At 42.5% G+C, this 12,616-nt stretch overlaps 1 protein-coding gene across 1 annotated transcript in view; it reads left to right on the top strand.

Annotated features, from left to right (window-relative positions):
- The window catches only part of LOC132823334 (dedicator of cytokinesis protein 2-like), a 717,727-nt gene that overhangs the window by 161,011 nt on the left and 544,100 nt on the right, over positions 1 to 12,616 (top strand). Inside the window, exons 13-14 of the mRNA XM_060837030.1 lie at positions 3,028 to 3,153; positions 10,190 to 10,314. Of these exons, the coding sequence (XP_060693013.1) occupies positions 3,028 to 3,153; positions 10,190 to 10,314 (251 nt within the window). The remainder of the gene's footprint in view (positions 1 to 3,027; positions 3,154 to 10,189; positions 10,315 to 12,616) is intronic.

Genomic DNA, 12,616 nt, shown 5'->3' with positions numbered 1-12,616 from the left:
TATCCCTCCAAACATTCCTTATGCATGTACTTGTCTCAATATACTTAAATCGTTGTAATGGTACCCATCCCTAACTCTGGAAGTTCATTCCACATATGGACCACTCTCTGTGTAAAAAAAAATGCCCCTCATGTCTTTTTTAATCTTTCAACTCTCACCTTAAATATATGCCCCCCAGTCTTGAAATCACCCACCTTGGAAAAAGACATTTTACCTATGCTTCCATTATTTTATACACCTCTATAAGGTCACCTCTCAACCTCTTATGCTCCAGCCTTATTCAGCCTCTCCTTATAACTCAAACTTTCCATACCCAGTGTGGAAGCTCAGCCTTGAGCTCCTGTGAACGCCTGTCCAAGAACAGAGAACCACCACTTGATTAACACATTTCAACAGCACTGTTTTTATTCAAGACTGTCAGTATACGAATATACAAACAAGGCTTGGGAGAAAAGCCACCTTAGACCACGCCGGGTACTAAAGAGTGGATTCTCTCCCCGTTGATAGGGAAAGTTGTTACATTTATACATAACTTCATACGCAATACAGAGTCCCGTATCATTAAGCTATCGCACAGTGTATTAATCAAAGCATACTTTATTGGAAGCTTACACATCAAAAGTGCTCTAAATCTAACACACACACAGATACCAACAGCCATCTGGTTAAGCTCTTAACATAGCCCTCATTATTCTTACTCTGCTTTTCAAGGTAACATTCAGATATCAAAAATTGCTCTAAACTAAACATGTATTCATTAGTACAGCTCTAAAACAATGAGGCTCCAGTATTCCTCTGATGGTTGCCCTTTGATCTAGTGCTATGTACTATCTCATCCTCGGACCTGTGGGGAGGATTGTTTACCGCTAGGCTGGCTTCTTACAAATTGCTATGTTAGCAATTAGTTTCGCTTAGCCTGTCGCTTAGGATGCCGGGAAATACAGCCAATATGCCGGGGCCATTTTAGTTAACATTTCTGAGCTCCATTTTCTATATGGTCACTATATCTATTTCCAACTTATCACCAGCAACATCCTGATAAATCTCTTCTGAACCCTAGCCAGCTTAATAATGTCTTTCCTATAACGGGCAACCAGAATTGGGCACAGTATTCCAGAAGAGGCCTCACGAATGTCATGTACAACCTCAATGAAATGTCCCATCTTCTAAACTCAAAGATCTGAACAATGAAAGCAAGCGTGCTGACCACCTTTGAATTGCCACCTTTGAACAAATGGACATTGTTTAAGAATCCTTAATTCCACAATCTCACCTACAGAGGCTCCATGGCAACAACTACAAGATGTTTTGAAAATCACACAACCACATCTGAAGTGGTTGAGTGAGCAGTATTAGCAAAATATACATAGAAAAATGCACATGTCAAAATAATCATCTCGTGTGCTGCACATAAGATTACCTGTGCTAAGTTTTCTTTCAAATGTTTCATTATAAAAACAATTTTCAACTAAAATTGCATATTCACTATGTAATTAGGGCAGCATAGAAAATCATATTATAATTTCACATTTAAACAAAATGTCAATAGTTAAGTAATCACTTTGTCTTTATTATTTCTTTATGAAGATATATTGCTAAGGAAACAATGAGTTACAGAACACGAAAAAAAACACTGCAGATGTTAGGAATCTGATCCAAAACAGAAAATAAACATTTACTTGTACAGAACTTGAATATAGATAAAAAGAGAGACACTTTGTCAAAGTTTTGTAACTTGTATTTATCAGGACAATTTGCAAAAATATCAGGGGAGAACTATCATTTACTACATGAAAGCAGGATGCTAATTGGTTGGCAAATGCGCTCTGAATAATGGAGGCATTACCATGGAGACTGATCATTGACAGTTAACTGCCAGACTTTGATTATATTTGAATCTGACAAGTTGCCTCTGATTGGGCAGGGCTTTGCCAGAGCACCCAGAGGAAACCCACGCAGACACAGGAAGAATGTGCAAACTCCACACAGTCAGTTGCCTGAGGCAGGAATTGAACCTGGATCTCCGGCAGTGCTAACCACTGTGCCACCGTGCCGCCCAGTGATAGGCTATCACCTATTTTGTTGAATTGAAGAAGAGCTTTGACAGTTTAAAACAAAACAATAGAAGACATTGAAATACTCAGCAGGTCAGACTGTAGGTCCAGACAAAGTTCTTTTTTTTCAGGTCAAATGCCTAATGCCAGATGAAAAGTCATTGAGCAGCATTGTTAGCTCTGGTTTTCTCCCCTCAGATGTTGACTGACCTGCTGTCATTTGCTGTTTCATTTTTAAGAAGAGTTTCAGCAGTTGGATCTTTATTTTGTTCAGCCATGGCCTTGCTGTTTTTAATCTGTTCTCTGTTATTTTGTAAACAAGCAATGCATTAAATAGCAGCAACAGTGACTCAGTGGTTAATATTGCTGCCTGACAGCGCCAGGGAGCTATGTTCAATTCCAGCCTCAGGCGACTGACTGTGTGGAGTTTGCACATTCTCCCTGTGTCTGCATGGGTTTTCTCCAGGTGCTCCGGATTCCTCCAACAGTCCAAAGATGTCCAGGTTAGAATGTTATGACCATGCTAAATTGCCCCAGGGTGTGCAGGCTAGGAAGGTTAGCCATGGGAATTGCAGGGTTACAAGGACAATGTAGGAGGTGAGTCTAGGCGGGCTGCTCTTTGGAGGGCCAGTGTGGACTTGATGGGCTGAATGGCCTGTTTCCACACTGTGGTGATTCTTAAGACAAAGATGAATGAACACAGAAATAGCAGTATCAATGAAATGGACATGAGACTGACTGGAATGACCTCGTGCATGCAGATTGTCTAATCATATCAGAACCTGCACCAGTTTGCTCCAGTGCCAACATCTGCAAGTGCGCTGTTTCTTCTAGGTATGAACATGTGGAAATGCATGAACAACCCATGTTTCAAAGATTGCCAGTCACATTAGCCTGCTACAGGTTACAGCCGTTATGACCTGCTCTGTGAATGCGTGGTAAGCCATTGGTAAACGTTTCTTTCCTTTCCCAGGACTGTGGGTTACCATGAAAATGCTGGTCGGCGATGTGTCACAGATCAGGAAGGATTATCCACACCTTGTGGACAGAAACACAGTGGTAGCCAGGAAGTTGGGATTTCCAGAGATCATCATGCCAGGTACGCTTGTAAGGGGGCAAACACCCGGGAAACTGTCATTTTCTTCCTGCAAATGGGACAGGGGACGGAAGGGTGGTGGTGGAGGGGGTGGTAAGTTTGGGGGAGTGTGTGTTAGTGGGGGAGCTGTGGGTGGGAAAGAGAATGTGGTGGGCAAATGGAGCTGAATCCACGGAAAGGTCAGCCATGATCTTATTGAATGGGGGAGCAGGCTCGATGGGCCATATGGCCTCCTCTTGCCCCTATGTCTCCTGAATCCTATTTCTGAGGATCAGGGATAGATCCTTCTGTCTCTCGATCCCCAGGAACACTTTCTCGGAGATTTTATTCCACATTCGTTTGCCTCCGGCAACTGTGCAGTTCTGGCAGAGAAACGATGCCAATGATATGATTATATGGTGACTTTTGAGAGTTAATTTGGATCTGACGTACCTCTCCCAGGAACTTCACTGCTGGCTTGGTTTTAATTTTTTTTTAAAAAATTAAACAGCGTGCAATGGGACTGAGGTTCATTTTCTCAAACCTGACATTCAACTCCCACAGCAACCCTCTTCTGCTCATTACTCGTGGATAGAATCAAAATTGTTGACTCAGGCATTTCAAGCATTGGTTTTGAGACCCAGTAGGCTTTAAAAAAAAAATCCAGCATTCTAATAGCAGTTATTCATTGCAAACTCAACCTAGAAACAGTGATGGCTGAATTTTACCAGTTGCGTGGAAGCAGTTTAGGAAGGGACATTTTTAAATGTATATGTTGGGCAGAAAACCTGAGTCTTGCTCAGAGGGAGGGTGAGACAGACAACAATGGTGGGGGCGATAACTAATTATTTGTGATCTAATGCCTAGTTGGAGCTGTGGAATTTTATCATTGTCAGAGGACCTCCCACTGACCCCAAAGCTTGATGTATTCCCTAAGGCAGCATTGTGGCTACAGGTCAAATTGAAGGGTCTCAGTGAAACCTGCTCACACTCTCTTCGCACTACTGTTCAATGCTGTCCCTTTGGCCCGAGTCACAATTTAAGTCTTCAGAGGGTATTTTCATCTTGAGCTGCCCTTCAGACTCCTTTACCTGCACTGGCACACTCCCTGTGTATCTATCAGGTATGGAGATGGTCAGGCAACTCAGCCCACCCCACTCCCAATCATCCAGAGGACCTCGGAACTGTTCTGGGGCAGAAGGAGGCCATTTTGCCTACTGCCATCACACTGGTTCTGTTACCTCATGCCAATGTCCCGCCTTTCGACCCATGTCCCCTAAACTCTATTTCTATCCAAATAATCACCCAATACCATCTTGAATTCCTTAATTGTGTGAGCCTCCAGGGGTTGTCCTGTTAATTGGCTGCTACTGGGAACACTATGCAGGTGGTTGGACTTTATACACTCTCAGGGTTAGGCCCAGGAAATGTGCCTGGCCCACGTTCCAAAATGAAGCCAAGATAACCTTGACAGATAGTGATCAACGTGCTCCAGGACCTTGGAGAGAAAGCTCACATTCTGGTAAAACACAGAACTTAAAATCAAAGCCCCTTATTACTTACCATGCTCAATTCCTGGGTAAGGGGCAGATCGCCTTAAGAATCACATCGTGACCAAACAAGAAAATTAAAACAAAAAAAAATTGGAGCTGCCAAAGTTGTCAAATGGGACCAAATGGAGTTACTGGCAGGACAACCTATACCTGTAAAGTGATTCATATTTCACATGAACAAGGTGGATAAAGGTGATCAGAGCTAACTAAGGCAAACTCTGAAGGCTTAGTTCTGTCTATTGGTCAGAACTCTCACATATATAGCACAAATCACTTTAACAGCTATCCATCAATAAAACACAATGAAAACAGATTATTTGGCCATTTAGGCCTATACAGTTTGTTTGTCTTGTCCTGTGCAAATTGTCTATTTTATGTTTGTGGATGCAGCAATAATGACTACACTACAAATGTCTTTTTTGCTCTCTAACCTACATGCTGTCAGTTTCCACTTTTGCCTGTGGAGGTCTATTCATGCCTCGGTTTTACTACCAGCTCCATAGCCAATAAGAATGAATGATCGTTCATGAGTTTAGAATGTCCCAATGTGCCTCACAGCCAATGAGGTGTGCTCACTAATGTATCATAGGCTAATACAGCAGCTGAATTCATACACAACAAATTTACAAGAGCCGCTGTGATAAATGATGAAAGAATTCTTTTTGTATATACTGTATATACTCATGGGAAAGTCGAATTGGACTATTCTTTAAAGTTAGATTTACAGGGTCAACTATTACATGGATACAACATTTGAGGGCCTGAAATTCATGCTACCATCTAAAATGCCATATCTTTAGCAGAAGCCCAATGAATCTCCAAACCAATTTAAAAAACACAACAAATTACTTTAAGATGACTGTATTCCACAAATGCCATATGGGAACTGAGCTCAGTGGAGGTGCACACAAAGATTCCTTATAGTGTGGAAACAGGCCGTTCAGCTCAACAAGTCCACACCGACCCTTTGAAGAGTAACCCAGCCAGACCCATTTCCCTCTGACAAATGCACCTCACACCATGGGCAATTTAGCACAGCCAATTCAACTGACCTGTACATCTTTGGACTATGAGAGGAGACCAGAGCACCCAGACATGGGGAAAATGTGCAAACTCCGCAGAGACAGTCACCCAAGGCTGGAATTGAACCTGGGACTCTGGTGTTGTGAGGCAGCAGTGCTAACCACTGAGCCACTGTGCCACCCCAGGTTGTCCACCAGATTCTGACCTGATGTGTCTTAAGCTTTCGTGCCAAATTGGCATGAACTGTACATCAAAATACGTAATTGCATTAAAAAAAATTGTTTACTCACCATAACATTTATGTACAGGATAATACCATGACTCACAAATGTTGATCTGTTATCTGTGAAGAACTAGTATTAACTTTACACAGATGTGTGGAAAACTCCAGACTTTTTGGCCAAAAATGAACTTGGCGTTTACTAGAGTATATATGGTAACTCCAGGTGCTAAATAAATCAAGATATGACTTGAAAATGGTGGCTACATTCTGTCCAGTCACTGTGCATTCTCACACCTGCTTCGCAGAACCTTGCATGCAGTTTATTTCCCTTTGTGTGGCACTGGGATATTGATTGGTATTGACCGGGAGACACTAAAGATGGACTCAATGCCCTTCATTGATGAAATTCCAAATTTCTTTACCTCTCAAGCCTGACAATAGTGAAAAACCACTCCAGAATACAGTCAAGGAGCAATGTCTATTTTATGCAGCTTAGTAGCTGTGTATTTCAAAGCTTCCACCTTTCAATGGGGTTGTTATTAACTTGATCTGGCCGGGGTTACAGGTGGCTACTGTAATGCCTGTTGTGAAATTGTTTGAAGCAGCTGTGAATTTGACGTCATTTGGCTGGCTTCTTAAGGCCCCTAAGCCCACATGCTCTTTCTAAATATGGCAAGGGATTCTATTCTCAACTGCAGGAGGCAAGATTAGGATGTCAAGCACTGTTATAATCATGGTGAGAGAACAGTAATCATTTTGTGGTGTACTCTTTTAAACCCAACTAATCTAGACTCCGGGTCCTTCAGAAGCTGGGTTCAATGATAGAAATAAAATACATCAATGTTAACTAATGCTGTTTGGATGCCACAATGTCTGATCCTTTCCATTAAAACTCTTCCACCTCACAACACTCTGGTACAGAGAGTGAACAAGATTAGAAAGGAAGGGACAGATGACAAAAAAGAATCTTGTGGTGCAGATGAGGGGATTCTGCCAGGCTCACTCACCTCCTGACCTCATTACAGCCTTGGTTCAAACATGGACAAAAAGAGTTGAATTCCAGAAGTCAGGTGAAAGTGACAGCCCTTGACATCAAGGCTGCATTTGACTGAATGTGGCACTAAGGACTCCTAGTGAAACTGGTGTCAATGGTTAGGAGAAAGTGAGGAGTGCAGTTCTGGAGATCAGAGTCGAAAGGTGTGGCACCCAAAAAGCACAGTAGGTTAAGCAGCAAGAGAGGAGCAGGAGAATTGAAGTTTTGGGCATAAGCCCTTCACCAGGAATGTGGAATATAACATTCCTGATGATGGGTTATACCCCACACATTGATTCTCCTGCTCCTCGGATGCTGCCTGACCTCTGAGCTTTTCCAGTGCTACACTTTTCAACTGGAATCAATAGGTATCAAGTAGAAATGTTGGTGTCATACCTAGTACATAAGAAGATGGTGATGGCTGTCAATCATCTCTACTGCAGGGCATCTCTTCAGGAGTTCCTCAGGGTGGTGTCTCAGGCCCAACCATTTTCAGCTGCTTCATCAAATACCTTCCCTCCATTATCAGGTCAGAAATAGGGATGTTCGCCAATGATGGCAGAATGTTCAGCATAATTTGTGACTCCTCAGTCCATGTTCAAATGCTACAAGATCTGGACAATATCCAGGAGTGGACTAAGAATTAGCAAGTAACATACATGCCACATGTATGCCAGGCTATGATCATCACCATAAGCGACAATGTACAATAGCCTGTTGAAATCCACATGGCATTACCATCACATTAACCAACACTATCAACATTCTTGGGGTTATCCTTGACCAGAAACTGAACTGGTCTCACCATATAAATACAATGGCTCCAAGAACAGGTCAGAGGCTAGGAGTATTGCAGCAAGTAACTCACTTCCTGACTCCCCAAAACCTGTCCACCATCTATAAGGCACAAGTCAGGAGTGTGATGGAATACTCTGCATTTGTCTGGATGGGTCAGCTCCAATAACATTCAAGAAGCTTGACATCATCCAGGGCAAAGCAATCCACTTGTTTGTCATTCCATCTTTTCTGTCTATCATTGATGCAAGAGAATGTACCAGCGACAAGATGTAGTACAAAATTTCACCAAAGCTTCATAGTCAGCATCTTTCAAGTGCACAGTTGCTTTCATTTGGAAGGACAGGGGTAGAGCCATGGGAAACCACCACCTGCAAGTTCTGTTCCAAGCCACTCACCATCCCCATTTGGAAATTTATCTCTGTTCCTTCAGCGCCACTGGGTTAAAATCCTGGACTTCCCGAGAACTGCCTCTGTTCAAGACAAAGTTAAAAATCACACAACACCAAGTTATAGTCCAACAGGTTTATTTGGAAGCACTAGCTTCCTGGAACACTGCTTCTTCAACAGGTAGCTGTGCGTCAGGACTATCAGACACAGAGTTTAAAGCAAAAGATTAAAGTGTCATGCAACTGAAATGATACATTGAACAAACCTAGATTGCTGTTAAGACCAGATTTGTTCAATATATTATTTCAGTTGCATGACACTGTAACCTTTTGCGATAAATTCTGTGTCTGATGATCCTGCTCCATAACCACCTGATGAAGGAACAACACTTTGAAAGCTAGTTCTTCCAAATAAACCTGTTGGACTATCACGTGGCATTGTGTGATTTTTAACACAGTTGAAGAAGTTAGTTCACCACCACCTTCTCCAAGATAATTCGGAATGAACAATAAATGCTGGCCCAGCCAGTGATACTCACAACCTTTGAATGAATTTTTCAGAAAAAGACAGTCCAGAATACCCAAAGCCAGTGCACACTTTACAAGGCACAAGTCAGGTGTGTGATGAAGTACTCTCCACTTGTTTGGATGACTGCAGTTCCAATGATACTCAAGAAACTTGACATCACCAGAACATAAATCAGTCTGGTTGATTACTCCTTCCATCACTGATATCAATTTTCCTTCAGTGTGGACCATCTACTTGATGCAATACAACAACCTCCCACAGCTCCTTCATCATGTCCAAATTTGTGACCCCTTCCACTAAGAAGGATAGTGGCACCTCCTGCATGTTCCAATCCAAGTTTTTCAGCATCCTGATTACTTTTCCTTCACTGCTAATGAGTAGGGATCCTTATCCTTTTCCAAACTGCCCTGTGGCTGTCCCTACAACCCTTGTATTTCATTGTTTCAAGTATACAACTCACCAGCATCTACTCATGGACAATTAAATACATTGATTAGATCTTGTGAAAGAACAAATCAAAGTTGATTGTCAGGGAAAGAGATGAGGGCAGCCTGGTGGCTCAGTGGTTAGCACTGCTGCCGCACAGCGCCAGGGACCCAGGTTCGATTCCAGCCTTGGGCAACTGTCTATGTGGAGTTTGCACATTCTCCCAGTGTCTGTGTGGGTTTGCTCCGGTTTCCTCCCACAGTTCAAAGATTGTGCAGGTTAGATGAATTGGCCATGCTAAATTGCCCACAGTGTTCTGGGGTGTGCAGGTTAGGGGCATCATTCAGGGGAAATATTGAGTAATAGGGAAGGGGAATGGGTCTGGGTAGGTTACTCTTGGGGAGGTTGGCGTGCGGAAAGTGAGGACTGCAGATCAGAGTCGCAGAATGTGGTGCTGGAAAAGCACAGCTGCTCAGGCAGCATTTGAGGAACAGGAATAAGCTCTACCTGTTGTGCCAAATGGCCTGTTTCCACCTTGCAGGGATTCTACAGAAATTCTATAGATAGAAGTGGGTGAAGTATTTAAGAATTAGTACTCCCTTCTGCAAATAGTTTGGACCATGTTGGTTGCAGGGCTTGAGTTGCTGATCATGGACACCTTTCTCACAATGCTCTGGAGTGGGAGCGTGGGATTGGAACATCAGTGCACTGCTGAGAGGGAAGCTCCAAAAGCTGAGATATGCTAATGGGAGAAAGTGAGGACTGTAGATGCTGGAGATCAGAGCTGAAAATGTGTTGCTGGAAAAGTGCAGCAGGTCAGGCAGCATCCAAGGAGCAGGAGAGTCGACGTTTCGGGCATGAACCCTTCTTCAGGAATGAAGGCTGAATTCCTGATGAAGGACTCATGCCCGAAACGTCGAGTCTCCTGCTCCTTGGATGCTGCCTGACCTGCTGCGCTTTTCCAGCAACACATTTTCAGCATATGCCAATGGGACTCTGTTACTTAAAGCACCTGACGTCTGTTGTCACATTCCAAAGTATTGTAAAACAACTAATCTAAAGGTGTTGTTCTGTTTCAATCCTCTGCAGGTGACGTGAGGAATGATATTTACATCACCATCCAGTATGGTGACTTTGACAAGTACAATAAGACCACCCAGAAGAATGTGGAAGTGATAATGTGTGTCTGCAGCGACGACGGTAAAATTCTTCCGGTAATAATTACTTCTCAATAATGAATATGGGCGATCAATGGTGGTTAGTAGAGATGGAACAGCAATGATTCAAACTTCAGACTCTCCTGAAAATACACAAAGGAGTGGTTTTTAAAGCTACTCCTTCATTCCAAAGGGGCTGTGTATAATCATACCCATTGGGTAGAGTATGGTAAATGTTTTAATCCAAAAGCTTTATCAAAACATTCAAGGCTAATGTATGATGTATGTGCATTGAACATATAGATAAGATGAGGCACTTGGTTCTTTGAACCCGCTTCTATTCAGCAGATCATGGCTGATCGAATTTTAGCCTCATTCCTGCATATCCCTGAAAATCCTCCATCCCCTTGGTGATCAAAAATGTAAAGATCCTACACCTATTGGCTTCTGATGAAGGGAATTCTAAAGAATCTCAACCCTCTGAGAGAAACATTTCTTTTTCCTCATCTTTGTCATGACTGGACGATCCCTTATTTAAAAACGGTGCCTGTGATTTTGAAATTTTTCAGCCCTTTTCTTGAAGATGCAGATGAGATCAAGAACCCTTGGCTTCTTAGTATTTTTTTGCTTCTTGTTGAACCGAGAAGTTAAGGTCAATAATTTCCTACCAGCTCATGCCCTTAGTAGATAACACAACAGAAAGAAATATCGACTGAAGGAACTGTGGATGCTGTAAATCAGAAACAAAAGCAGAAATTGCTGGAAAAGCTCAGCAGGTCCGACAGCATCTGTGAAGGGAAATCAGAGTTAAAGTTTCAGGCCGAGTGACCCTTCCTCAGAGTTTTGAGGAAGGGTCAGTCAACCTGAAACCTTAACTCTGATTTCTCTTCACAGATGCTGCCGGACCTGCTGAGCTTTTCCAGCAATTTCTGTTTTTGTTTGAGAATGATGTTTCGTTCTGGCCATCGTTGATCATTGTGACATTGTGCTGTGGCTTTACCAGATATGTAATTGCTGAAGTGTATCTGAGAAAAATAATTGGGGAGAGGGCAGCAGTGTTGCAGGGTTTGGGGAGGACAGCAGCAAATGGGGTATTTGAGGGAGGGAGCCAATGCATGTAGGCTTGGAAAATGGCCAATTACCAATAACTGAGGTGATGATGAGAGGGCACTAGTAAATGGGAAAACCATAAAAATGAAAAGGGGAATTAGTGAAGACTGCTTGTAAATACATACAAGGCATTCATTGTAGTTGGGAAAATTAGGGAAGGGGACTTTGTTATGGATAACCCCATTAGGAGATCTGTAAAATGGCAGAGGCAGCAGTAAATGAGGAAATTGATGGAAGGCTCCATTTTATGGGATGCTTGGATAGTAATATTGATGGGAGGTGTGAAATGAGGGAGGTATCATTACATTGGGAAATCGAGGGAGGTCAGCAACAAATGGAGTCATTGATGGAGAACGCAAGCAAACAGATTATTTTCTCTTCAAAAGGGCAGGAGGGTAGGGTTTTAAATTGAAATAAAGTCATAGAGTCATACAGCACGGAAACAGACCCCTTTCGTCCAACTCATCCATGCTGATCAAGTTGCCCAAACTAAATGAAAATATTAGACATTGCAGGACATTATTGTGTAATTTCTGCAAGGACGTGTCTAAACCTAGGTGCAATACTTAGAAGAGAGTCACGAATATATCCTGTAAGGAATTCAGAATAAATTTCCTCATAAGGTGAGAACACAGAACATATTGCAACAAGTCAAAGATGCACTTAAGAATGATCCAGAAAAGTCCATGGGAGAAAAAGGTATAAGTGAATATGTTACTGGAATGAGATGAAGTAGATAGATTTGGAGGAATCTCATGTTGGCCACAAACCTGGCATCGATCTGTTGGGCCGAATGGGCTTGCTTCAGTTCTGTAAATGCAATGTCATTCACTTCAGAGCAGGATTTGCCAACTACGAATGGACAAACTTCCAGAGCTGTCATCACATCATCTCCTCCGAATGTTTCAATCCCACCGCGGATACAGATAACACAGTCCCCACAAACCGGGAACACTTCAGCACCTAATTGGTGAAAGACAGCTTTTCTCCTCATCTTAAAGTGTTTTGTAAATACAGAATGAAAAGTGTTTGAAGGGAATGAAATACACCATTTTTGTGCGTCCCTCTGCATTTTCTCTCAGGCAGCAGTTTGCAGGAGATTTATCTTTATTCAAAGTAGATTCTAGGAGAAACCTGAAAGGTTGACAACTCTACTTCATTATGAGCAATAGGTAATTGATTTAAGTAGTTGCAAGTGATCAGTTAATCACTGCCTCAGCAGGTCTTACTTGATGGGTTCAGTCAAGAA

This window comes from Hemiscyllium ocellatum, chromosome 16, assembly GCF_020745735.1.
Source record: "Hemiscyllium ocellatum isolate sHemOce1 chromosome 16, sHemOce1.pat.X.cur, whole genome shotgun sequence".
NCBI lineage: Eukaryota > Metazoa > Chordata > Chondrichthyes > Orectolobiformes > Hemiscylliidae > Hemiscyllium > Hemiscyllium ocellatum.
Note: the sequence above shows the minus strand (reverse complement) of the source record. Positions and strands in the feature narration are given on the sequence as shown.